The following is a 24785-nucleotide window of genomic DNA, read 5'->3' as shown; positions in this document are numbered from 1 at the left end:
GTACATTAGATTCAGAACAGGGTGTCCCCATACAGAATCTAAGTTTGGATTGACGCCTATTAAGGTTGTGGTCAATGTTGCCCCCCACTGGCCAGGATTTGTTACTGCAGAAAATAAACTGTCGTTTTCATTCATTCTGTCCAGTCAGCAAATATGCAAAGTATGTGCAGTTCGCACATTACATGCTCAAATATTTAAAAATATTAAGATATGAAAACAGGACAACATGACCTATGAGTACTTCATATATCTCAGAAAAGGGATTTTCTGAAGGACTGCATACATTAAATCTGCTTACCCAGAAGCTGAGGCTCAGCTGCAAAGGTACACTCTGGGGGACACCCTGGGCGAGACGCCAGAGCATGATGGGGGGGGGGGAGGGGACACACACACGATGGCATACCTAACTAAATGGAGACCTTCCATTCATTTCTATGGGAGAAATGTGAATCCCAGCCACGACACCCTTAACCCCTAACCAGCCCTAACTTTAGCCATAAGTCCATCCATCACCGTAACTGCTTAATCCTATCGGAGTCACAGGGGGACCAGAGCCTATCCCAGGAACAATGGGTGCAGGCAGGAACCAACCTTGGGCAGACGCCAACACACCACAGGGTGCACACACACACGTGGCCAACTTACAATCACCAATTAACCTATTGTGCACACTTTTGGACTGCGGGAGGAAACCGGATCCCCTGGCGGAAACACACTCGAACACAGGGAGACCGTGCGAGCTCCACACAGAAAGGTCGTACCCCCGACCCGGGGCCTAAATGGGAACCTGAAAAATGCCCCCAAAAGTAATGAAATTTCAGGTTTTACTGCACTTTGGAGACATTTTGGTCCCCAAATGTGATCTACGCAACCTTAATAATAATAATAATAATAATAATAATAATAATAATAATAATAATAATTGATGCTTTATTGATCCTCGTAGGGAAATTGACTTTACGCCTCCCACAACTTGCTCTTTTTTCATAGAGTAAGTTGTCTGCGGATGAACATTTAAAAGATGGATGGATGAATGGGCATGAAGGTATATAAATATCTTCTGTGGAATTTCCAAATAGTTACAGCTGAGGTAATCTCATATTTGTGGTCTCTGAAACATGTTTGAAATAAGCAGAGTAATGAACACAGCACCAAAGTGACTGTGACTGTCCCCGTTGGCACATAAGAGGTAAAAAACAAACAAGCCCCTAAAAATAAACCGCTCTTCCCAGGAAGTACCACTCTGTGCCTCTTTCCTCCCCCGTGACTTTCTTAAAAATCCTCATCCTCTGCGAGAAGACCGATCTCTAGACTTTCTAAACACGGCCCCGCAATACAGTCTTCCTGTGTTTGTGTCCCGCTTTTCCGTCGATCTTTCGAGGCTCTGCCGAAAGAGAAGAACAGCTCTGGCTGTTCTGTGTGTTGTCGACAGCCGTAAAAAGTCAGTTAATTTCAAGGCGAGTGTAAAAATGCGTCCACCGTTAGATGCAAAGCAATCTCTTGCATTAGGATGCTGCATATTTGTTTTATTATTGAGGCCTGTAGTAGATGGTGCCCTGAAAAGCATCATAGAAGCTCTCTCAAATCTAAATTGATTACATTCCATTCTTATTATGATCCTATTATTTACCTTATCTAGGATTAAACCTGCCCACCATGCATTCGACTGGCATACTCCAGCCTATCTGCAGGGAATCTGCATCGCCTACCGTGATGTTCGTCTATGGCGAGAAGCCTGTTGAACGTGGGTGCCGGGTTGTTCTCAGTTTTCGGTTGCGAAATGAACAAACAGTCAGGCTCAGGTTAACTATTTTCCCGTCTCTATTACCACCTTCGGTTGGTAAAGCTCTAGATTAGAATAGCTGACGTGCCACTGCTGTTACAGAGACGCCGTTCTTTAATTCCTCGTGCCTTCCTCAGTTGACCACGGCGCCTTCATTTGGAGGCTTCGAGGCCTGCTGACAAATCTCTTCTTTCCAGCCGAAACGTTGATATTTTTTCGTGGCAGTTTGTCTTCCACAAGGGCAAAACCAGGCCTGCAAAAGAAAAATTTACGAATACCAAGACGCTCGTATACTTTAAAAAAGGATTTGAGGCTAAATAAGACTGAGGCAGGTGTAGGGCAGCTCTGACACAGTAGTCCACAGACTGAGGCAGGTGTAGGGCAGCACTGACACAGTATACCACAGACTGAGGCAACATTTCACTTCAGATTACAGTCGGCCATGCTGGCATTGTGTAGGCCAATGGCAGCACTCTGGTAATATCCTTTTTGGATCAGGTATAAGGATACTGGCTACAGAACTATATCCAGAACCACATAATACTGAGAGCTTTGTGACCAAACTGACAAAATACAGGGACCATGGAAATGACCCTTTGGGGCTACAGCCCTGATAAGGTCACACACCCTGAGCTACACAGGAGCAAACTGGGGAACTGGCCTTCGTGAGGGGTTCTGAGAGTGCAATCCGACAGGAACTAATACAAGTTTAGAGTCGACAGCCTGCATGTAAGTTCACCTGTCAAAGTGATATTTCGGGCAGGAAAATACTAATTTACATCCGATGCCTTATTTTGGACAGATGATGAGAAACACAGTTTACTGTAAACTATAATACCTGAGGTAAGAGAAAGAGAAGGACGACTGGCAGCAAAGTGGATGGATGTAATCATGAAAACAACAAAGACGCCGTTTGGAGGCCTGAAGCCTGAGACAGAACACTGGACACTGAGTGAAATCCGAACTACATGCTAAGCAGGAGCACCACAACATTTGTTAAAGGAATAATAACACTGAATACAAATTAATGCTTGATCAATTCAAATGAATATTAAATAAGGATTACAGTTAATCAAAGGCAAGTTCAGCGTGACTGAGAACCACTGAATGTGAAAACTGCACAAAAGTTGCTTAATCTGATTAAAGTAGCGGAGTATTAAAGTGCAGATCGCCGTGGGCGGCAGGTTTAAATGGAGTCTCCTCGGATGAACCTGCGCTCTGCAGCATGACACTATTGCTGGTAACGGAAAGACTTCTGGGAAGAGAGCGGCTCCTACGGGTATGATGCGTGCGGCGTCGACCGCAGGGCCACATGGGCGCTGCGTCAGAGCACACGGCACACTGCTGCCCCCCCCCCCCCTCACTTTTCCTGTCCGGGTCTTGTTTGCTTTGGCACAAAGTCAGCGGCAGCGAGTGCAGAGGCGCACGGCAGTCATTCTGCACTCAGCGGGAGTGACGGGGGAAAGTTGGGCAGCGGGACAGCGTGCATGACCCCCCGCAGCCCCCCCCCCAATACAGCCACATGCCGGCTTGCCTCGGGGGGTGAGTATGGTTCACATAAACACATGGTTCCGTGCGTACATACACAAACAAACACGGCACGTCTGGGTTTCCCGGCTACGCATTTCCTGCGGCTGCTCCATCAGCGACCTGCAGGCCGAGCTTCCCCTGTGCGCTCAGATCTGAACCGTCTGTGGTATCTTCAGCCTTTTTCTACAAATCCACCATTATTCCACAAGCACTTATCCAGTAAAGGGTCACACCGGGTCTATTCCAGGAAGCACAGGGCACAATTCAGGGAAAATACTTACACACTACAGGAAATGTAGAGACCTAACTGTGGTGTCTGTGGACTGCAGAAGGATTCTGGGCTACCTGGAGGAAACAGGGGAAGTATTCAGCCTCCAGGCAAACACAGTGCTGGGGTTTGATCTGAAGCACCCACCTTGGTGGTATAAGACCACAGCACCACCCACAGTCCACACCACCCTTTTCTACATACACTCAGGTTCAACTGCTTTGATCACGAAATACTGGCTTTACGACTTATTTATTTAGCATATGCTTTCATCCAAAGCGATTGAGAAGGCAGGGTCAGACAGTCCCTGGGCCAATTGAGGATTGAAGGTCTTGCTCAAGGGCCCAACTGTGAAACCACTTTGCCAAATTTGGCATTTGAACCAGCAACCTTCTGATCAGTCCTAACCCCCCACTGATCAATGTCCTAACCCCCTAAGCCACAAAGCAGCAGTACAGCCCATCCATGCACCGCCGTCTCTGCAGGATTCAAACACCCTCTTTGAAGATGATGTAATCTTTCATTTTTCCCATTAGTAGCTATCTGGGTCTTTTTGTGTTCAGTTCAGCATGTGACTCACTTTCCCCTGCATTCAGTGTCTTTATTGGTTGTTTGTTTGACTGAATAACTGTCACAACAAGCAACTGAAGACACCTGTTTGATGCTAACCATTGCCTGACATCATTCATGAACTATTAATACATTCTCCGAATCTATTTAAAAGCAGGTTTGTTGCACCTCTCAAAACAATGCCCATCAGCAATCTCCAGTAGAGACGTATAAATCCTGGCAGGGATAACTGCAGTCTGAGTGACTGAGTGAGTGTCACGCTCTCTTCCTTTCATCTTGTCACGGTCTGTCTGTAGACAAGGGGGCAGTAAGATAAGCACAAGGCTTCAGTCATCGCCAGGTGCATGGATACAAAACGCTGACATATATGCAAGCTGTTGTGCAGTAAATTCTTGGTGGAAAACACAAGTAATTCTCTATTAATGTCTTATAAAAGTGTATCCAGCACTAGGTCACAATGATGCACAGGGCACAATGCAGTGGGAGAAAGTCACAGGGAAAACACACCTAAGGAAATTTTCGAAACACCTATTTGCCGAACCTCTTTGTTTTGGAGTGTATAAACAGGGGGGTAAGAGAACTCCTGCCCCCTGTGGCTCGGGGATGTACTGCAAGCCACATGCCTAGTGTGTCACCCCAAACCTCCTTACAACTCAGCCTCAGGACCATTGTGGCAAGGAATGCACACCCACAGACGTCATGAACCTGATGGAGCCTATGGCTTCTGCGCGTGTTACTCTATCTGCCTCTGGGGAGGCTAGATTGGAGGTAGCTAAGCCCAAAATGTCGCACCACTGCTTCTCCTTCCTCTCCCTTGCTCCCTATCTGTTTTCCTCTGGATATGACATCAGTGGAAGAGGAGAACGAGTCACTTCTCTAGAGACCCAGACTGGTAGAAGGAGGAATGGTTTGGTTCCTATTCCCTCCCCCCACCGTCCGAACGACAGGCGCTGAATCACAAGCTCCCCCAGGGGGCTTGATATCGAGTCGTCATCCAGCCACTCTGATGGCTGGAGCTCTTCCCTGACAAGGTGGCCGATCCACACAACCCGAGATTCCAGAGGAGAACAACCAGATTCTACTGTTTGCATAGAACGTACATAATAAATTCCACAAAGGCTCCGCATGGTGGAGGGACAAGTGGAAATCCGGCAACCAAAAAAGTCAATGATGTCGCAGATATTTCAATATGTATTGTTAAAAATCCTAAAATAAAAAGCTCCTTTGGATTTGATAGCATCATTGAAATGTAACAGTATTTAATCAGTAGTTCCAGTTCTTCATATCCACGGGCAGAATAACAGAAAAATTGCTAAAATGTTTCATTGGCGTTGAATGGAAATATAAAGTATCGTGCAACTGTGGCCCGAAATGTTCTCGACAGCTGTCCTTGTCAACTTACACACAGCAAGGGCTATTATCCATTTCTCATGGGCAGCGAGGTTGGGGGCCTGGATGCAGATGAGACGCCTGAGAGGGGATGTCGACGCCCCCCCCGCCTCCAGCCTGCCCCCAGGCAGCTTGCACTGGAAGTGGGCTCTTGGACTTCCTCTCTCCACGTTCTCACACGCTCTGACAATAAGTAAAATCTGCTAGCCAGCACTGCTAGCCAGCCAAAGGTTCCCACAAGAGGGCCTGCTGACGTCAGGCCTACTAATATATCATCGTTAGCCAGCTAATGAACAGGCAACTTTTTCTGCCTTAAAACAAATACTTAGGGGAAGTGTTTCGGAGTGAACTGGCATCCTGTCCAGGGTGTACCCCTGCCCTGTGCCCTATTCTTCCTGAGACTGCCTCCAGGCCTCCATGTCCCTGTACCGGATAAGCTTTCGAAAGATGGATGGATTCATGGATTACTTTAACCAATACAAGAAACTGACCGCCAATGTAAATAAGAAAAGTGACTGATTCTGTGAAGGGCTGGCGGCATTTTCTGTAGGTTTTGTGGTCCTTTTCACCAGCCCTGCTAATCCCTGACTCATTTTTTCCATTTTTCTTCTTCTCCCAGATCATCACTTTCCGCCCCGGAATGGTTTCATGATGTATGCCGTGACTCCAGAACTCTGGAGAAATATCTGGAGAAATGCTGGCTTCTCTTGACAGGCAAAACTGTTTGTGTCTCACTTAGGCTTCAAATCCTCCCATCTTGTACGACCTCCGTATTTGTATTCTATATTTAAAATTAAACATAAGCCTTGAGTGGATATGGATTGTGGTGGTGCAGGAATTGGCGGTTTCAACTCATCACAACTTCAGCGTTAAACACTGAGTTGCATATTACCTAGCGCATGTATATCTAGATCACTCCTTTCAGAGTAGCCTAGTGTTCCACAATAAATAAATACTTCCATCCATCAACCCACCTTTTATCTAGTACAGAGTCATAAACATGGAAATTCAATGCACAAATCCAACTTTCACTGTCACCAGCAATGTTCCTTTGAACATCATGTCCCAACATGCGTTTATATGCCAATGCTCTATCTAGAAGGCCAATTCGTTTAAGCAAACAAAAATGGACACAGCGACTAAAAGAGAAGAGTGATCATACTGTCCCTTGTGTTTTAAGACTCTTCAGTTTGCAATCATCTAGATAAGAAGTCCTAAAATAAATAAATACAAGCGACTGATGTATGAAAGGGATGGAACATGCAGTAATATTTAACTGCAGATGCACTGCAGATAAGCTGCAAATGCTATACGAGGCCAATATCTTAGCCTTACAATGGTCAATTAAATGAGGTACCACTCTACGCAAGGAAGGAAATGTCATGTAACATAACACATCATCCTCTACAGCTAAAGCCTAACTCATGGGGCCTCGGTATGAATTAAAGCTAACTGTGTCGTTAATTCAGAAAACATCTGCATATTTTTTATAAACATGAGTACATTTGGATCATTCTTCCAGTGCTGGGGATTTAAAAGAAAAAAAAAGTAATTTCTGGGAAGTCTTTGTACACCTTTATTACCAGAAAAGCTCACAGTGTCCAAGACGAAGAAATCCAGTGTACACACAAGAAGGTTTAAGACTCTCCCTTTAAGACAATGTGAGCTTTCTTTAGAATTAGTAGTACGATGTTCACATGAACAAACATACAGGACTTTTTGTAATCATGAGAGAAATTTAATAACAAATGCCTAAAATATGCTGTTCGATTTAACTGAATTAGCTAAGCTTTTTGATTTCTAGGTAAAACTTTTCTCCGTAAAACAGCTTGGTCTCTATAGCACGATCCATGCAGAGCCGCAAGGTTAAATTCACCTTGCATTTTCACTGTGCTGCCAAAGTGTAAACTTTTTAAAATCTTTTACAGCCAGTACTGTCTGATTGCACTGGGTAAACCTGCTTTATTGCCATCTGTATGACGAACATTAAATGTATCTGACACACGCAGCCCGAGGTGGAGGGCAGAGGAAATTTCCATTGTACGCGATCTTTAGTCGTCTCGCTCAGAGACCTCCATTCCCACATTCAAGCAGCCCACAGAACGCAAAGTCTTGTCAATCGAAGGAACCAAGGTCAACCATCACCAAGGATTGTATTTTCATTCATTCGAGTATATTGTTTTAACCTCCATATTTTACCCAACGTATCCTTCCCTCTCAGTTGACTATGGTCAAAGTATTCTTAGACAAGCAACTGGCAAAACCTGGGAAGCTGCTCTTCAAAGAAACTAAAATTGCATTTACAATGTCTATACTCTTCGTCATGCCCTTCAGATAAATGATTGCATTTTGGCTTGATGACATTAATAAAGCACATAAACATGCCTTCCATGATTCCAGTTCACAGCACAGGTTTGCTTTATGCTTGCAATGCAGAATAGAATGTTTGCATGCATGGATGGATTTTGGGATATCGCCTCTGAGAAAATGTGCCATCAATTTATCTATATTAGGTCTGAAATAACACTCAAGGGATTGAAACATACCAAATTTTACTGGGGGACAAGAGAACATAAATAAAATTAAATACGACAACCTCTGTTTCCTGCAGTTGGAGTAAAATAATTGTACAGGAAGTTCCAGACAAATAACCCTAAACGCGTTTCAGTTTAATGTATAGAGAATGTTCAGGTTAACCCATCAGCTGAATACATTGTTAACAAAGTCTGAAAAAAAATACCTACATTTCTTACCAGGGTATCTACATTGTAGCATTGTAGTAAGATTTGTGAATATTCAGCATACTGATATCCCTACATACAGCTTGTGTCTCCAGGCAGCAGCCTAATGGTGAAATCGAAGTGCATTTTTTCCTCATACTGCCAAGATTGTTGGTTCGGTTTTGCTGCTGTCTCTGTGTGTGGGGATGTGTGCTCTTCCCATGTCTATAAAGATTTCCTTTGGCTACTCCAGTTTCCTTGCACAGCCCAAAATAACTGATTATGTGTAAATTAGTGTTCCTTAAATGTGTGAGTGTGCATCCTGCTATAGAAAGGCATACAATTCAAGGTGCCTTCTTCGATGGGATCTAGGCACACACCGTGACCCGCTACAGTGATCCCCCGCTATATCGCGGTTCAGCTATCACACCCCGCTATATCAGATTTTTTCCCGACGCATCAGAGTTCTCTGCAATGTGTATATATATATATACACACACATATACATTACATATTATTATTATTATGTTACTCATATCCTTAGCCCGACATGCACATATCATGTGCATTTACACAGTGTGTTTTAATAAGTTTACATGTGTTTAAAGCATGTGGGAGGGGTATTTTAAGGCTTAAACTATGAAAAAATGTTTATTTATATGGTCTGTCTATATCACTGATGGGTCTGATAAGTACACTGAGGTCTGTATGAGGACAGACCATAAGTTTTCCCATTATAAATCAGACTGACAGGAATTCCCTTCGCTTTATCTTAAACTGGGTTTGTGTTTTAAGCCATGCATGCTTACACCAAGACAAAAAAGTAATTTATTCAAGGGAAAGTGTAAAATAAGGAGTAAGAAAGTAATTAGAGATAACGACAGAAATGACCAATCACAGATCTCTACAGTCAAATAAGGAGACTGCCTCTCCTGATATGGGCAAGACACTGAAACGTCAAAGAAGAGACGAAGAACTATTTATTATATTTCCAGAGCTTGGTTCTCATTGGAACTAGTTTTTTGTAGTCTTTGTAACTCCACCATTTCTAGCAGATGATCACATGACTGGAAGTGACCTTTGATCTATTAAAAGTCCTTCTTTGAACTTTGTGGTATTTGCAGCAAGTGGTAATTGTAACAAATACTGACGTTAGCTGCGGTCATATATGTGCCGATTTCAGGTATAATCCCTTCAACTGACTTTTAATAACTACAGCTATACACTTTCATACAGCTTATTTTTTACAAAGATACCTTTATAAGGAACGTTGAAGATTAACGTGGAAAGACCCACTGATGGAACCAAAGAGAATCAAGACTCAAAAGGTCTCCGACGCCAAGAATTTTCCAAAAACAAAACCCATTGTTTATTCAGTCGCAGGCTACACTTTTTCCTCGAGGAACACAGAGGGATGCTGAGACAGCCGAGTTCTCCCTGACTCTGGCCTGGCCGGCCGAAGCCTCTGTTTGCCTTGCTTCCAGTCCATGATCAACACCGACGCCGATGGAAAATCCCCAGCACAAGAAGCAGGCCTGTTAGTGGCCGGCCACTCTCGCCGCATGAGCGCTCCATCGCAGAGTGGCTGCATTTCTCCTTCTCCAGCTTAAAAGTCACAAACCCAGCACCCCCCTCCCCACTTTGCATTTTATGAGAAAGGATTATTTTGTTGCCAGGCTGGAGCCTGGGAATCATCCATATCTGTAGGTCTTTGCACGATTTTGTTTTTTTCATTGCACCGTGTTTAAAGATTTTTTTACAATAAAAAAGTAGAAGCACAGAAACAGTTATTTCCATGCATGGATCTTGTTTCAGACACAAAGCTCTTCTCGTCTCATTGATGAAAATGCATAATTGCAGTTATTATTATTAAAGACCTTTCAGGAAGAAAGGCATACGTGAGGGAAACACTCATCTTGAGGCTTCAGCCATATGGCTGGGCTTATCTCCACCAAGTGAGCATCAAGCTGCTGCCCAGATGGATCTTCTTGAAAACAGTTTAACTGTCCGAACCTCATCAGCAAATAGGCAGATAAGGCAGCAACTTGCAGTAAAGGATCCGTCCTACTGAAGAAACGGCTCAGTATGTAGAGTTTGTCTAAGGCTTTCGTATACAATTCATTTCTTCATATTAATATACATGTTTATAAATATAAAGAAATATAAAAAGTGGAATTAGACAGTTATTTAGTAAACAAATTGTTTAGGGTGCATATATACTGTAAATCTTTTAATAGGAATATTTGTGTATCTCTTCATAATTATGAAAAGTTGCTGTATGGTTTTAGATGAAATGGTTTTGCGTTTCATTAAATCGTTACTGCACATCACCAGCTAAACACCGGCCAGCTTTGCTGTTCATGTACCCTTACCTGGAGCCCTGTATCAAGGTAACTTAAAAGGTAAATAGATCAGTGAAAGGCAAAGAACTTCTGCTTCTTGCGATTAGTAGCTACTCTGAATGTAGAGCAAGCCTATGTTCCTACTAATAAAAGCATTAATTAGTTGCGATAGAGTGACACATTGAAAGGACCAGATCACTTTGTAGTGAGAAATGTTATCTTTTTAAGAATAAAGCGATTATACTAAAATGCACAGGTTTTGTCTTTTAGAAGAGGCACAAAAACAGTTCTTCCCTTCCGAGTTTCCCAAAAATATCTGTAGCTATTACCAGGATCCCTCCAATGCAGGAGCACCTGTACAAGACGGGGGCTGTGGACGGCGCTAATGCTTTAGCTTCTCTGTGTTTTTTTCCCAACATTTTTGATGTTCTTCTCCATTTGTGTTTTTAGTGGTTCGGTGACCCTTCCCTCTATGCCATCTTTCTCTAACTTTGTCTTCTATGTTTGCTTAAAAACACCAGTCAAGTTGACAATTTCACCATGCTAGCAAACAAAGTAGCACTTTGCTAATCTTTTATAAAACTGCCAATACAAATTGATAATTGTCTCATTTTTTCCCTTAATTGATATATGCTTTTGCTTGGGGGATGTGTCACGTTTTTCAGCTTTCTTTGAAACTGTCTCATTGGAAGCCTCCAGTCTAGACTCTAGATTAATATGTATTAATCAAATTCCGTCGTGTTCCCAAAATAAAATACAAAAGTAAAACAAAAACAGTATTTCAACTTGTTAAAAAAAAAATAATTTTATTATTATTACAAACTATTTAAAAAGTAAAACTGCAGTAAACTTGAAAGAGTACCGAACCACAGTTGACCAAACAAAACCCAGGACTGCAGCAAGTTCATCCCAAACCATAACTCGAAACAGCCGATTAGAGTTCACTGGCGATATGCCCGAGGAAATCTGGGAAATCTGCTGTTTGTGAAAGTGGCCAGCACGCGATAATCGCAGTAAACTGATACATTTCCAGACAAGGTTTTCCCCTGATTTTCCCGAGCTTATCCTCAAACAGGCCTGGCTCCTTTCAGAGGAAGTATGCAATCGTTTGTATTGCGTGCTTGCAAATGTTAATCTTTGCGCAAACTATGATGACGCATTTACATGTTATATCCACCTTCGGAACTCATGTCGTTGGGACCATTTAAAAGATCGTTACGAAATTTACAGTAAATTTAAAGATCAGCCTAAAAAAACAAAATGTCATTGACAGGAATGCACTGCCTGTTACGGGCCGTTAAATGTCATAAACAACTGCATCCTTTTGCTGACATCCAGTGACTGCTGGGGGGGCAGTTTGGACCGAGGGGGATGGTGAGCAATAGATTACCTCATTATTGTTGCGGGGCGGACGGGAGACTTCGGGGAAAACAGGAGACACTGGATTCTGTGTGACGCCAAAATACTGTACAGTTGGAATACACTGCCCCCTACTGTAAATTTCCGTTATCGTCTCTGTATAAAGATTCCAGAAGATTTCAAGTTAAAATTCGTCTTGCAATTTAATTTTAATAATAGATTATTAAAAGTGGAAACATGTAATACTTACGTGTTGTTGACTGTTGGTAAGCATGACGTTTAAGCATGACAGTGTAATGACTAATGATGCACTTTGCCATAACAAGCGGGTCTGTCTGGAGTGAATGTAAAGTCTGTGAGTCCCTGCAGGGAAGGCAAGTCCGCAGGCAGCAGTGAACCCCAACAGCTCTGTCAGGAACCCCCTCCATGTACGCGAAGTGACGCTGATGGGGCTGGGGGCTGGGGAAGGTCGCGTGCCCGCGTGCGCACGTGTGTGCGTTTGAACAAGCTCACAGATGCTGCACGGAACAAGAGCACACTCAACATAGCCTACAGGCGAAACGGATCTATTCATCCGAGTTAAGCAAGTCATTCAACTAAAAGAAATAAACATTTCCCATAATACGGCTAAAAATAACCGCCAAATATTTTCGCTTCCATAATTGCACAATAGATCACCTGAGCGAGCTGTCGCGGTGTTTGGCGCTCGCGGCGCTGCGCGTTCCCGTCGCGCGAGGGACATGTGATTCGCGCGCCAAATTAGTCTCCTCCGAGAAAGCCGGCGGGAGCTGCAGCACTGAGAGCGCCGGCGACGAGGCTGACCTTTCCCAGCCTGCGATATTTTTAGATTTCACAATGGGTTCGTGCGAGGACGGCGTGCCCTGCGCGGCGCTGTTTACTTTGGCGCTCTCTCGCCGCTCCCGTGTGGAAGCACCTGAGGCCAAACGCGAGGCGTGGGTTTGCATGGGTTGCTAGGGCAGTGGGTTAGAGCAGCGGTTTCTGACACGGAATCTGGGAACAACAAGGCTTCCAGACGGACTCGGCTGCTGGACCCTCGATATGCTCAATATGAGACTATAGTACAACCTACCTGGTTGTACTTCAACTTGCAGCATGGGTTTGAAGCCTCATTATCATAAATCCACATCAGTAAAGTAAGGAACTATTCAAATGTGCCCCAGTGACCAAGTCCAACAAGAACGTTTAGACAGCAGAGCCCAACAAGTACATATTGTCACACAAAGCCAAGTGCATCATACGTTTTAAGATTCAATAAATAAAATGCTAAATCATCAGAGGAAATCCCTGTCTATGTTAGTAGCTTACACCGAGTTATCTATCATGCCTTTATCTGAAGAAACATTTAAATATTACCCATAACCAATTAAATACTTTTTCTTGAAACGATTTAAGCTAAACATTGAGCCGAACTGGTAGCCTTACAATTACAGATAAATGTCTAACTGCCATCTTTCCTATTTATGCTGGATTCAATGAACATCAATTAAATCGACATCTTCACAATTCATCATTTTCTTTGATGCTTTTATGCAATTCAACTTACACTAGAGGGAAAGGTTGCTGTTTATACATGCTTAGAGGGATTTAAACCCACAACCTTTGTATTTTCAGCAGAATGAAACATTGCTTGTTGAGCTCCAGGAACTTTAAACCGTAACCCTACCCCTGTTCTTAACTACAAAAGGGTCTGGCTGTTAGGGGACCTTTAAAATGTAATTATGCTAAAAATAGAAAGAGCTGGTTCAACTTTGAACTGAGATGCAAGCCTTGCAAACTGGATGGCAGACATGCTGTTCAGAACACAATATTTCCCTTATTCAGCATTTGTAATAACAAAGGTAAAACCTAGTTGATTGTTGATTCATAATGACCCCGTCCCAGCCAGTTTCCTCAGTCGCTGGGAATAAAAATTCATTAAAAGTCCTTTTTACATATCAACCCACCTGTATATACTGTAATCTCCTCTTAGAAGGGAGACGATACCAGGACACAGCCTGAGCTGCTACAAACTACAGAGGGTTTCTCTTAAAGTTGGCAAGGAGTCATGATGTCACAAAGTCAAATTCTGAAGAAAGTGAAATAAATAGCTCTATTGTGGGACGGGATGTCATTTGCGCTGGTGATTCCACAGATTGTGAAATCGAAAGACATTTTGACGGTGTACATTTTACTGTGTTTACCTGGTGCTGGATATTGCTCAATGCTAGAAGAACAGGGTTTGCCATAAATCTCAACAAGAGACAGACGGAGATTCTGGCTGTTATTTTGCAACCGAAACCCTAGGTCAGGTACTGATAACGCTGCACCCTTCAACCTTTATTACTCCCTCTGACACAGCAGCTGTCTAACCCAGGGTGACCAAATAGGACAGAGGAACAATTCCTAGCATTGCACTCCTTATCCAACAGGTTTTGACATTTCATAATTTGCTTGTTTACATTGCTCACGCCTTTGGACCTTTCGGCACACTGGCCCATTTTAGGGTATGTCTTATTTTTAGGTGTTTACTGAATCTAATCACATTCCACGCTTTATTTATGTAACAGCAGCTAACTTTGAAAGGATATGAGCCCGTAAACATATGCTTCTTTTAACCACCTACCAGGGTCAGTGTTAGGGGACCGTGGCTGTATCCGGGACGTTGCTATATGCAATGGTGTAGGGGAGGGCATGGGTGGACTGGCAACAAATAGCAGCTCAGGAATTTGCCACTGACCGGGGAGGGGGGTTCTGTGGGGGGTTGTGAACCAGTTAACCATCGATTGATCATTTGTATTCACCCGAAAACAAGCCAATGAGTTGGGCACCCTGGTATATAGGCTATATAACCCCATGGGTTGGGGAAGGGAATTTTGGATCTTCCCAATGGCTAATCCTTGCCTGGGAGATGGAAATGATTTAAAGGCTAAGGTCTATTTATAGGGGAGCAAATTAAGTCAAATTAAATATCGTTCCTATGCCTCTGGCCATATCGAATCGAGTAGCAACCAAAAATCTTGCCCTTGGGCAAGGCCCTTAACCCCAAACGTGGCCTATGGACCTGCTGGACAAAAGGCAGACCCCAACCTTTGCTTTCACCTGTATAGGTTTGCTGTATGTGTTTTCCTTTATGGGAAAGGAAAATGAAATATGCACATTGTACTTGCAACGCAATGCAAATGGTACTCATTGAACTTGCTACCTGTATGAAGATAATAATAAGGGTGTTATTTCTGTCATCTAACTACCCAAAGTTTCTCTAGGCTGCTGCTATGCATTCATCATAATCAGACCTCCTGCTTGGGTTTTAAAAGAGACAGAACAGGGGATGCCGTACAAAATGATTGGTTAATATAAACAAATGTGTTTGTCCTGCCTCTGGCCACCTGCATTAAGTATGCTGTCCTCATCCCACATAATTAATAGTTAACAGCTGTGAAAATGAGTGTCATAAATAAATCGGATGCCATTTTTGGAAGACAGAGGAGCAGACCCAGACTATGCAGAGCTACAGAAGCCAGTTAATCACATCGCCATTGATTAAAACCTTGTCATTTATTAGTGCTTGTGGTGTTTGGACAGAACTCTGATGCACTGCCCATCTAAGAGGATCAGAGGGAGCCGGAGGAAAAACACTTTGCCTCTTGCTGAGGAAAACTGTTAGCACCATCATCAATCTTCACCAATTTTCGTCTTCGTCTTCTCCACATCCTTCATTTCCCTGGTGAGAGTTGTGGTTATTGTGCATCAAGATCAGACCAGATCTCCCAGTCTGAGGTCACAGAGTGTAACTTGTTTTAGGAATCCCCAAACATCCCAAAGCCAGCTAGGAGACCCTCCTGTGTGTCCTAGGTCTGTACCATGAGCCTCCGCTCAGGAGGAAGTATCCAGAACAGCTGACCCGGTAAAATGCCGGATCCACCTCAGCTAGCTTGTCTTGATGCAAAAATGTTACCTCTAACCCTCTTACCGCTTATCTGCAACTGAGGCATAAAAATTTCATTGTTTTGTTCTGAACACATGTAACAATTAAGAAGTTCCTCCTGTAGTTTGACCATATCTTCAGATTTGGTTTACACTTCCACACCCTGGCTGAGTAAGGTCCTCACTCCCTCGTCTGAGACCTTGAATAGCTTGCTAAAACAGCCTGCAGGCCACCCAATAGCCTCTCTCCATGGCCTCTCCAAACTTGTTCAAACAAGCCTTCCTCTCCACAACTGCATTGTTTGCAGCCTTTCTGGCCTGTCCATACCTTTCAGCCGTCTCAGGGGACCCATCTACACACTCAGCACTCTGCAAATCTTTTGTTCGATTAATTTGGCCATTTAAAGGGCAAACACTATCAACTACTGCCAAGGCACGAGATATCTTGGACCAAACCCAGAGACCAAAATAACTTGCATGCTTTCGATTACTTGTACATAGTGTACAAACTCGTATAGGCCTATAACTTGTTCAATCAAGAAGTTCCTGCATTTTCACACTCAAAATAGTTGTCCATATACCATAAACTACAATATTGCATTGCTATTTAATAAGGTATTTTAGCTTATTTTATAATTCTACATAAATGCCCTAATAGTTTTCTTGTCATTTTTGTTCATCGTATACACAAAATTTGTAAAAACCCTTTTCAACGGCTAAAAAAAGAGCTTTTGAACATATAAATTGTGTAATGGCGCCCCCTGGCGGATATAGTGAACGCCTATCGGTTGTCGCAGTTCCTTAGGTATGACGGTCGGGGAAATACAGAACAAATGGCGCGAAAATACCCTTTAAAAAGAACAACGCTGGCGGCACCACGGGAAGTGACGTCATGACGCCAGCACAGTGCCGACGTGGCGTAGCTAAACAAACGCACTCGGGTCCGGTACAAGGAGCAGCCGACGTTTTTGTGTGTCTCAGGTAAATAACTTCAGCTGACGAGTTAGCGTCCTACTCAGTTGTCGATGTTTGCTGGGGGTAGAAAGGTTGTAAAGGTTGTTTCAGGACTTTTATGTGTGTTGTCAGGTTACTGTTCCTGTCCAAAATGCTTAAGTTGGAGTTTCGTGTGACGTCACTCCGGTGTTTCCAAGTTGTTTAAAAATTCGGAGAAATGCTAATAAATGTGCAGCAGAGACTTATCTGCAGCACACCCGAGTACCGGTGATAAAACCCGGCAGCTGAATGAGCTGGGTTACCCTGCGACATGTCGCCGGATCTCAGGATGTGGAATAGGGTGTTGGGTCAAAAGCAGGCGTCAGTTGATCGCGTTGGTGTATTTTTAGCGAACTATTTCACGGTATTGAACTATTGTACTTGGACGGTCATGGTGTCTTTCAAAGGTAAAATACTGTTACGTCTGTTGTCAGGTATTTTGCGGCGTCTCCATTATCTGCCAATGAAGCTCATTTAAAGAAAAAAAAACCAATAACGTAATTTTAATCGCTTTCTTAAAGGTTTCTAAATGCTGTATATTCTCTTCAGTCGTCGGCTGCCATAGCCAGGTAAGTCATACCTTGTATCGCAATAACATCCAGAAAGTTGGTTTAAAAATGATTTCTCAAAGATACTTTTTTTCTGGTTGTTTTTGGTCTGTTCACTTTTATTCAGGGTATATTTCCGTGAATGACCTATAAGCTAATTTTGGCTGCATATTTTAATTGCAGCTTGCAGCTTCGCCCTCACATTCACCTATAAGATGCCGGGAAGCATGCAGTGCCGTTTGTTTGCATATTGCGCATATTACACACACATGCACAATGGCATACATTGAATTTTTTTATTTCTACACATTTCTTTCATATTATTTATGGTGTTCCATTTGTGTTGCGTGTAGCCTTTTAAATTCCTTTACACTATGTGTACTGTCCTTGTACTTTGTCTTTTGTTGTACTGCATGTTTGTTTGCACTTTATGTACCTTGCTGCTGTATGCACAAGTATTTCTCCCAGGGATCATTAAAGTTCATATTGTCTTCTCTTAAACTGGCAAAACAGGTGCATCTAACAATATACCAGGTGTCCACATGACAAGGCGAACACAACATGGATCTGCTGATTTTATTTTTTTTTTTTTTACCTTTTAAAAACCTTTTTAACCGCCTTTAAACTTTCCATATTTTTTATAGTTGCGATACCTTGCATTGTGTGTGTGTGTGTGTGTGTGTATAAACATGTATGTTTTCCCTCTAGAGTAGCAGAAAATGGCAGGAAAAAGCCAACACGCAGCTTACCATGCAGCCACAATGGCACAGTCTTCCAACGGAGGGCATACGTACACTTTTGGGAACAGTCTCGTCTCCGAAAATGAGTTTTCTGAAGAAGATGGGGAATCCTTCGAGCTCAGGCCCAGGGGGAAGGAGAGGTTGAAGCGGAGCACATCGAGAGAGAGGATGGATGACATTGTTTACCTAGTTCGTGACATCAAGGAGGGCGACACTTTGAATGCCATTTCTCTGCAGTATTTCTGCTCGGTAATGCAGTCGCTCGCACTCTGTCAATCATTAAATGTCTTTTTTTTTTTAATGTCGTACTTGAGTTGTGTTAAATGAAGTTAATGCACTCGATGGACATCGTAACAGTGGCGTCAACGCAGCACGTGTCACTGATGTGCCTCTGGAAAAAGAAACTGATCGCCATACATTTTCAATTAAACGTTTGATATTGATATTATTGTTTCTTGTTACTGTCAATATTTCTGCTGCAGGGATGTAAACCGGTCAAGGATAGACAAGCGTAGCCCCTGTGGGAACAATGTGGCAGATCTTTCATCCTGTACTTAAGTCGTAAATCAGATGGGAAGGAATTTCTCCCTGTGTTCATGCTGTTCAAATGTGCACTTCTTGATGCATCAGCATATTTTACAGCAAAAATGTTAGTTTGTGTGTAAGTTCCGAGTGTATTTATCATAATGCTATGTGAAAATGCATATTTGACTAAATGGTATGTTGCTCTCGTGTATCTCACAGGTTGCAGACATTAAAAGGGCCAACAATCTTCTGACAGAGCAGGATTTTTTCGCCCTGCGTACCATCAAGATTCCGGTGAAGAGGTTCAGCATCCTGACTGAGACACATGGCCTGGCTTCCCAGCTCCGCGAGGAACCTCATTTGGATGCCGGGGTCGACTGTCCTTCCTCAAGGTGCTCATCATCATCCTCCACCTCATCTACAGATAGCGTGTGCAGCTTCCTACAAGAGAAAGACAAGGACATAGAGCAGCTGGTGAAGTCCACAGACCCAGCCCGGGGGAGCTTGAATGAGGTCGTCTCTTCCCTGAGCTCGCAGCACCCTCTGGCCGAAGGCGAACGCCGACCAGCCCTAAGGAAGGACCCCTATTATGGGGCCGACTGGGGGCTTAGGTGGTGGATGGCGGTGGCCATAATGTTGGTGGTTGGCATCGTCACGCCGGTCTTCTATCTGCTCTACTATGAGGTGTTAATGAAGGACGACGTTAGCCATCACGCCAGTACAGAGGCCCAGCAGCCACAAACGAACAGCAAGCTCACATAGCTGGCAAGGGGCCAAGGAGGAACCCTCAATGACTGCTTGTGGTTCACCTCTTTCAATGGTCACGGCAAATAGGACACCTAGCCCACTGCAGGGAGTCCAAAATGTTTCAGTGCAATCTTGGCCGGAAACGTGATCTTTTTACTGTCTGCACATGTGATCAAACTGGGAAACACTAGTGAGTTTTCTGAGAAGATGGAGGTTGAGGAATATGAGTGGAAAATGTGGACATTCCACTTTCTTAAATTGCCTACATTTTATGGTGGGCGAAAAATGTGTTCAGCCACCACCACCCCCATTGCTGCCTGTAGGTTAATATCAGGAATATATTAATTCTATAATTTATTCACGTGAAAACCCTTTACCATATGCACTTGGTGTCAGTATAGATGTTGTTTGAGTGTACCCTGGAGTATATTTTGGACAACAAAACATTTTCGTTTGTTGGTTTGTAAATTTTCTGTAAAATTATTAACGGCAATATTTTAATGGTCAGTGCTTTTGAAGGGCATGGTTGTAAAATGTGAAATCTGATGACAATTATGTTACTTATGAGTTAATTTACATTTGTAATTTAAACAGCAATTGCTTCTGGTTGTGTCTTCTATATTTTAGTATGTGCCTTTTCCCCCGTGGATTTCAGTTGCAAGTTCATTTAGATTTGAAAGAAAGGAATAAAAGGTGTATATATAGATATATATATTTATAATAAACTGCATGATTTCACTTTTAGCTCTACCCATTGTTTAGCAGTCCTTAAAGAACAAAAAGATGTTTTTATGAAACTTCTGCATATTTTTGCCTTTTTCATCTTTTTGAACGTGGTCGTTTTGGTGTGACCTAGCTGAATGTGTCACAATTAGTAAACAATTATGAATGATGTCATGTTTTATCCAAAGTAGTTGTCATTGGACAATATGTTGGTTTACAGGCTTCATAATTCATGCTTTCAAGCTATGTAATTACCTCTTATGATCACTACTTTCCATGTTTAAACATAGGAATCATGTTCTGCACTCTCACCCCCCCCTCCCCCAAGATGAAAGGTGCAGTGCCATTTAGATTGGAAGTATGAGAGGGAAGGACCCATCTCCACCAGACCAATGGCCAGTGGTTTTGGGAGGTACTGGTCCAGGTCTCTGGTGAGGAAGGAAAAGGTCCAGGACATAGATGCAGTTGGTCTTACCTCCATGTATCGGGCTGGAGTCTGTCTTACTCTGGAATTCCCAAATGGTGAAAGACCTCTGGCAGGAGGAGGAGATACCAGGAGTTCCAGGCTGCCCAGGTTGTTCAGCTGGATTTTTCCTGGTAGATAGACTCTTGAGGTGCAGGTGATGTTTATGTACTAAAGATTGGTTTGGAGTAGCCAGCCTAAGGGAAAGCGGGTGTTGTTCTTCAAGGGATAACTTCTACACACTTTGTCATCCTGCTGGGAGACTTCAGTGCACATGTGGTGAACGGTGGAGATTGCTGGGGGGCATGCATGGAAAAAATAGGTCACTAGTGTAGTAGCCGTGTTCATAGAGTGCTCTTAGACAGATGTCAGTGTATATAGACAGATTGATTTTGTAGTTGTATAATCTGATTTGACCACCATGGATGAAGAGTGGTGGAGCTACCACCTGATCAGCACTGGGGGACGGGGGTCAGATGGGATGGGGAAGACCCAGGTGAGCAGTCTGAATTTGCTGGGAGTGTTTGTGACGTTGGGGACACTGTACATGAATGGACCACGTTCACAGCCACGGTCATACAGCAGCTGTGGGCAAAAGACAGCTGGCTCCTGTCGTGACCCAAGGGCTCGCTGAATGATACCAGTAGCGGGGAAGCTGTCAAGCTGAAGAAGACGACCTTAAGGGCCGTACTTGCACAGGGTTTGCCTGCGGCAGCTGAATGGTAATAACGAATCAGAAGGGTTACAGTGAAGGTGGTCAGAAAGTTTCTGCATGGGAGGAGTTCAGAGAGACCACAGTGAGACCCAAGGATGCTTTGGCAAATAGTCTGACACATAGGGAGTGGGAGACGGAACCTAGCAGTAGCCAAGAAGTACTGACAAATTATACCAATATTATACCAGTAATTTAAATAGTGATCATGCACATGTCTCTAAAATATGGCAAATAATTGTGAGAGCACAGAATATTATGATGATGACGATTAAAAAATTTTTCCTTGCAAAATGATGAATAGCAGTTTGGCAACTGGATGAATTGTCATTGAAGAGTAAGGCTTTAATGACTGGATTCAAAGTTAATCTCACCCATATTAATTTCTCTTAATGCCAGGTGGGCAAAGAAACTTAATTTTAGAAATGATAGTGATGTATGTTTTAATGTTTTTAGTAAGTAGTATGAAAAAGACAAATATCTTAATTTTGCATGGAAGACAGAGGTAACATTTTATGAGATGGTAGTATTACTCACAATGTATTAACTTCCAGCCCTCACTATAAGACCATCCTTTTGGGTGCAGTGATGCGTCACATCCTGTTCTGCAACACTTTTGCAGTATGCCGTCAATCGTCGTGATATCTGTGACTATTTGGATTGGGTTACGGCGATGGACCAACCAATGACAACCGTGAAAAGTATTTGGCAGCCCCGTACATAAGGAACGAAATCATTTTCACCAATCACCATCAGCCTTTTATAACGGGACGAAGTGCACTAACCAATCGAACACGGCAACGGAAGCAAAACGCAAACGGATTTGTTGTGGTTTTTTGTTGTCTTGGGTACTTTTTACTGTACTGTACTAATCCTTAGTTATATTTTTTCTCTGTATTGTCTGGAACTGTTCTCTTGATTTCACCGGTATATAATAATTAAAGTGAAAGCAATGAGCTTGCCATTGAGGTAAGCATGTCGAACAAACCTAAACTGATCGTTTTTTATTTTTTAGACACTGAATGGGATCATTGTAGGCTAGATCCATAAGAATTGCTAGGTAATTTCAGTTTAGACAGTTTAACGGCCCACCGTTTTTAACTAGTATTGATAGGAAAGGTCGTTGATGTTAATCTTACTAATCTGTTCTTGATTTGTGTTGGTGTGTTTCGTGTATTTTTTAACGAAGAGCCATATTGGGAAGCGGTAGTGCAGTCTAGCTAGCTGGGGGTAGTTGGCTGTTTTTATATTATCTTGAGTGTTTTATGTTTTTCTTTATTCACGCGTGCATGCATTACAGCAGCAGTTCTGGTTAAATCCTTAACTGGACCAAATAAATTACGCTTTCTGTAGAAACGTGTTACATGCATAACAACAACAGTCATTCATGAACGTTTTATATGTATAATTAATAATATCACGAGGTGGTACATGCATAAACGCGTTTTTTTTTTAGGACTGAGCTTGGCGCTGACAGGACAAAAAGAAAAAAGAGGAGAGAGCTGACTGAGGAACAGAAGCAAGAAATAAAAGAGGCTTTTGAGCTGTTTGACACTGACAAAGACAAAGAGATCGATTACCACGAACTGAAGGTCAGTGCCGCACATGGCCGGGCGAGTCTCCCGCCGGGGAGTAACGGCGCCGGGGTCTGAGCCGCTTTCGCTCCCTTGTAAAGGTCGCAATGAGGGCTTTGGGTTTCGATGTGAAGAAATCGGATGTGCTGAAGATACTTAAAGACTACGATCGGGAAGGAAGCGGGAAAATTACATTTGATGATTTTAATGAAGTTGGTAAGTGTTGCCTTGGCATTAAAATGTGTCCTTTTATTTTCGTTTTACAAACCGAATATTTTGCTGTTACTAATGCTGCCGCTACTACGACTACTGCTCCTACTAATATTAATGATAACCATTACCACCATCTTCGTCTTGATTCCGTTCTTCCTTGGTATGTTCGTGGCATTTTAAAAAAATAAGCTCTGTGTATAATTGTCAGTCACGGAGAAGATGCTGGAGCGGGATCCTCAGGAGGAGATCATGAAGGCCTTCAAGCTGTTTGACGACGACGACTCGGGCAAGATCAGCCTAAGAAACCTGCGGCGGGTAGCGAGGGAGCTGGGCGAGAATATATCAGACGAGGAGCTGCGAGCCATGATCGACGAGTTTGACACGGACGGGGATGGGGAAAGTACGGGCACTCCGCCGGATCGGGATCGGGAACGGGATCAAGATCCAGATCCACGCCGGATAGAAACGTGCTTATCTGCGCTTACTCCCCTTTCCTTAATATTCTCGCGTGAATTCGCCGTTAATTTGATAATGATGAAAGATGATGTGATATTATTATTTAAAATTTACTTCCCATTCCATACTAATGAATTAATATTTCAGGAATTCAGGGATTAGGATTCGACATATATATTTAGTTAACGGAACATGAATTGTCTCATTTTAATTAAGCATTTGGAGTATTATAAGTGTTAGGTTCTAATCTTTTTTTTGTATTCATTGCTTATGTAAAACCTAAGGGGAAAAAAACTTGGGTTGGCATACTACAAACTTATGCCGCTTGAGTATTGTTTAATTTGGTTGAATATTTTATTTAGACTTACTTGTGGCGTTTTTTTTTCTTTCAGTAAACCAGGAGGAGTTTATTTCCATAATGACGGGAGACTCGTAAGGCAGAGGAGGCGTCAGCATCACGGATCTGTGTGACCACCGTATCCTGGTTTTGCTGCATTTCTGATAGCAAAGCCGGGACCGCTACAGCTGTCTCGCATGGATAATTCCTGAGCCGCGGACAGGCGTCTGACACTTTTGATGCTTTAAAAAGTGTTTGTCAGGACTGCAATATGGACTGTCAGTATTTATTACTTTACAGAAAGCTTCTTACTCCAAACACCAAAAGCATCTAATCATTTAATTGGTGCATTTTCTGTGCATCCTGTAGTTCATGTTCATAGGCAAAAAATGTTCATAGTCAGCTGTTTTTTTTTTTTTCCAATTAATCCTGTTGCACTGTTGCTGGGTGGATTGTCGTACACCAGCCAATAATTTTAACTGTATAGTACCGTTTTCAAAAAACATTCTTGAATGTGAAAATGTTGTGTATAGTTTTGCAGTACCTAGTTTTGTTGTAAGTAATACAAAATAAAAACACAGGAATTTTTCATTTCTCAGAATTTTCCTTTCGCAACGACATCAATGCTATGGAGAATATTTATCAAAATTTGATACCTTTTTTTCCATATTTCCTGTTGTCATGCCCGGCTCGTACGATCCTCCTGTGTGCCACGCCCCCCTGATTATCCACGTGTGCTTCCCAGATCGTACCCAGCTGTGTCTAGTTATTTTGCTCCGTCTTGTGTATTTCAGTCCGCATCTTGCCCTGGTTCCTTGTCTGTCATTGATGTTAGTCTGCGTGAGATGTTTCCTGCTCCCCCTCTCCCC

At 42.9% G+C, this 24785-nt stretch overlaps 2 protein-coding genes and 1 long non-coding RNA gene across 7 annotated transcripts; 2 read left to right on the top strand and 1 right to left on the bottom strand.

Annotated features, from left to right (window-relative positions):
• Positions 1-867: 867 nt before the first annotated feature.
• On the bottom strand, positions 868-12420 carry LOC125745734 (uncharacterized). Its single transcript, XR_007398736.1, has 3 exons — positions 12212-12420; positions 11993-12117; positions 868-2036 (listed from the first exon to the last, which is right to left on the bottom strand). It is a non-coding gene; the product is annotated as an uncharacterized LOC125745734 (long non-coding RNA).
• A 4319-nt stretch (positions 12421-16739) lies between these two features.
• Positions 16740-20330, top strand: lysmd3 (LysM, putative peptidoglycan-binding, domain containing 3). Of its 4 annotated transcripts, none has more exons than XM_049018866.1 (4): positions 16740-16866; positions 17400-17447; positions 18140-18415; positions 18911-20330. In XM_049018866.1, exons 3-4 carry the CDS (start codon positions 18146-18148, stop codon positions 19451-19453), a joined length of 813 nt encoding a protein of 270 aa, XP_048874823.1. In that variant the 5' UTR covers positions 16740-16866; positions 17400-17447; positions 18140-18145; the 3' UTR covers positions 19454-20330. The 4 variants fall into 4 exon arrangements, with proteins under 4 accessions (XP_048874823.1, XP_048874820.1, XP_048874824.1 ...); XM_049018863.1 differs by having other exon boundaries at positions 18135-18415; XM_049018867.1 differs by lacking the exon at positions 16740-16866 and adding an exon at positions 16878-17285.
• Positions 20331-21803: 1473 nt separating this feature from the next.
• Positions 21804-24505, top strand: cetn3 (centrin 3). 2 transcript variants are annotated; one of them, XM_049018868.1, is made up of 5 exons: positions 21804-22305; positions 22793-22928; positions 23012-23126; positions 23332-23590; positions 23972-24505. In XM_049018868.1, exons 1-5 carry the CDS (start codon positions 22289-22291, stop codon positions 24048-24050), a joined length of 606 nt encoding a protein of 201 aa, XP_048874825.1. In that variant the 5' UTR covers positions 21804-22288; the 3' UTR covers positions 24051-24505. The 2 variants fall into 2 exon arrangements, with proteins under 2 accessions (XP_048874825.1, XP_048874826.1); XM_049018869.1 differs by having other exon boundaries at positions 21894-22305; positions 23332-23523.
• The last annotated feature ends 280 nt before the right edge of the window (positions 24506-24785 follow it).

The sequence above is a fragment of the Brienomyrus brachyistius genome, chromosome 7 (genome assembly GCF_023856365.1).
Source record: "Brienomyrus brachyistius isolate T26 chromosome 7, BBRACH_0.4, whole genome shotgun sequence".
Classification (NCBI taxonomy): domain Eukaryota; kingdom Metazoa; phylum Chordata; class Actinopteri; order Osteoglossiformes; family Mormyridae; genus Brienomyrus; species Brienomyrus brachyistius.
The sequence above is the reverse complement of the archived record's forward strand: the minus strand, read 5'-3'. Positions and strand labels throughout refer to the sequence as shown.

Excerpts from the sequence above, each read along its gene's own strand:
- lysmd3 (XM_049018866.1), top strand. The coding sequence starts at position 18,146 with ATGGCAGGAAAAAGCCAACACGCAGCTTACCATGCAGCCACAATGGCA. Across the intron at positions 18,416-18,910 it reads CTCTGCAGTATTTCTGCTCG|GTTGCAGACATTAAAAGGGC; the intron begins GTAATGCAGTCG and ends TGTATCTCACAG.
- cetn3 (XM_049018868.1), top strand. Across the intron at positions 23,127-23,331 it reads TGATGATTTTAATGAAGTTG|TCACGGAGAAGATGCTGGAG; the intron begins GTAAGTGTTGCC and ends TATAATTGTCAG. Across the intron at positions 23,591-23,971 it reads GATCCACGCCGGATAGAAAC|TAAACCAGGAGGAGTTTATT; the intron begins GTGCTTATCTGC and ends TTTTTCTTTCAG.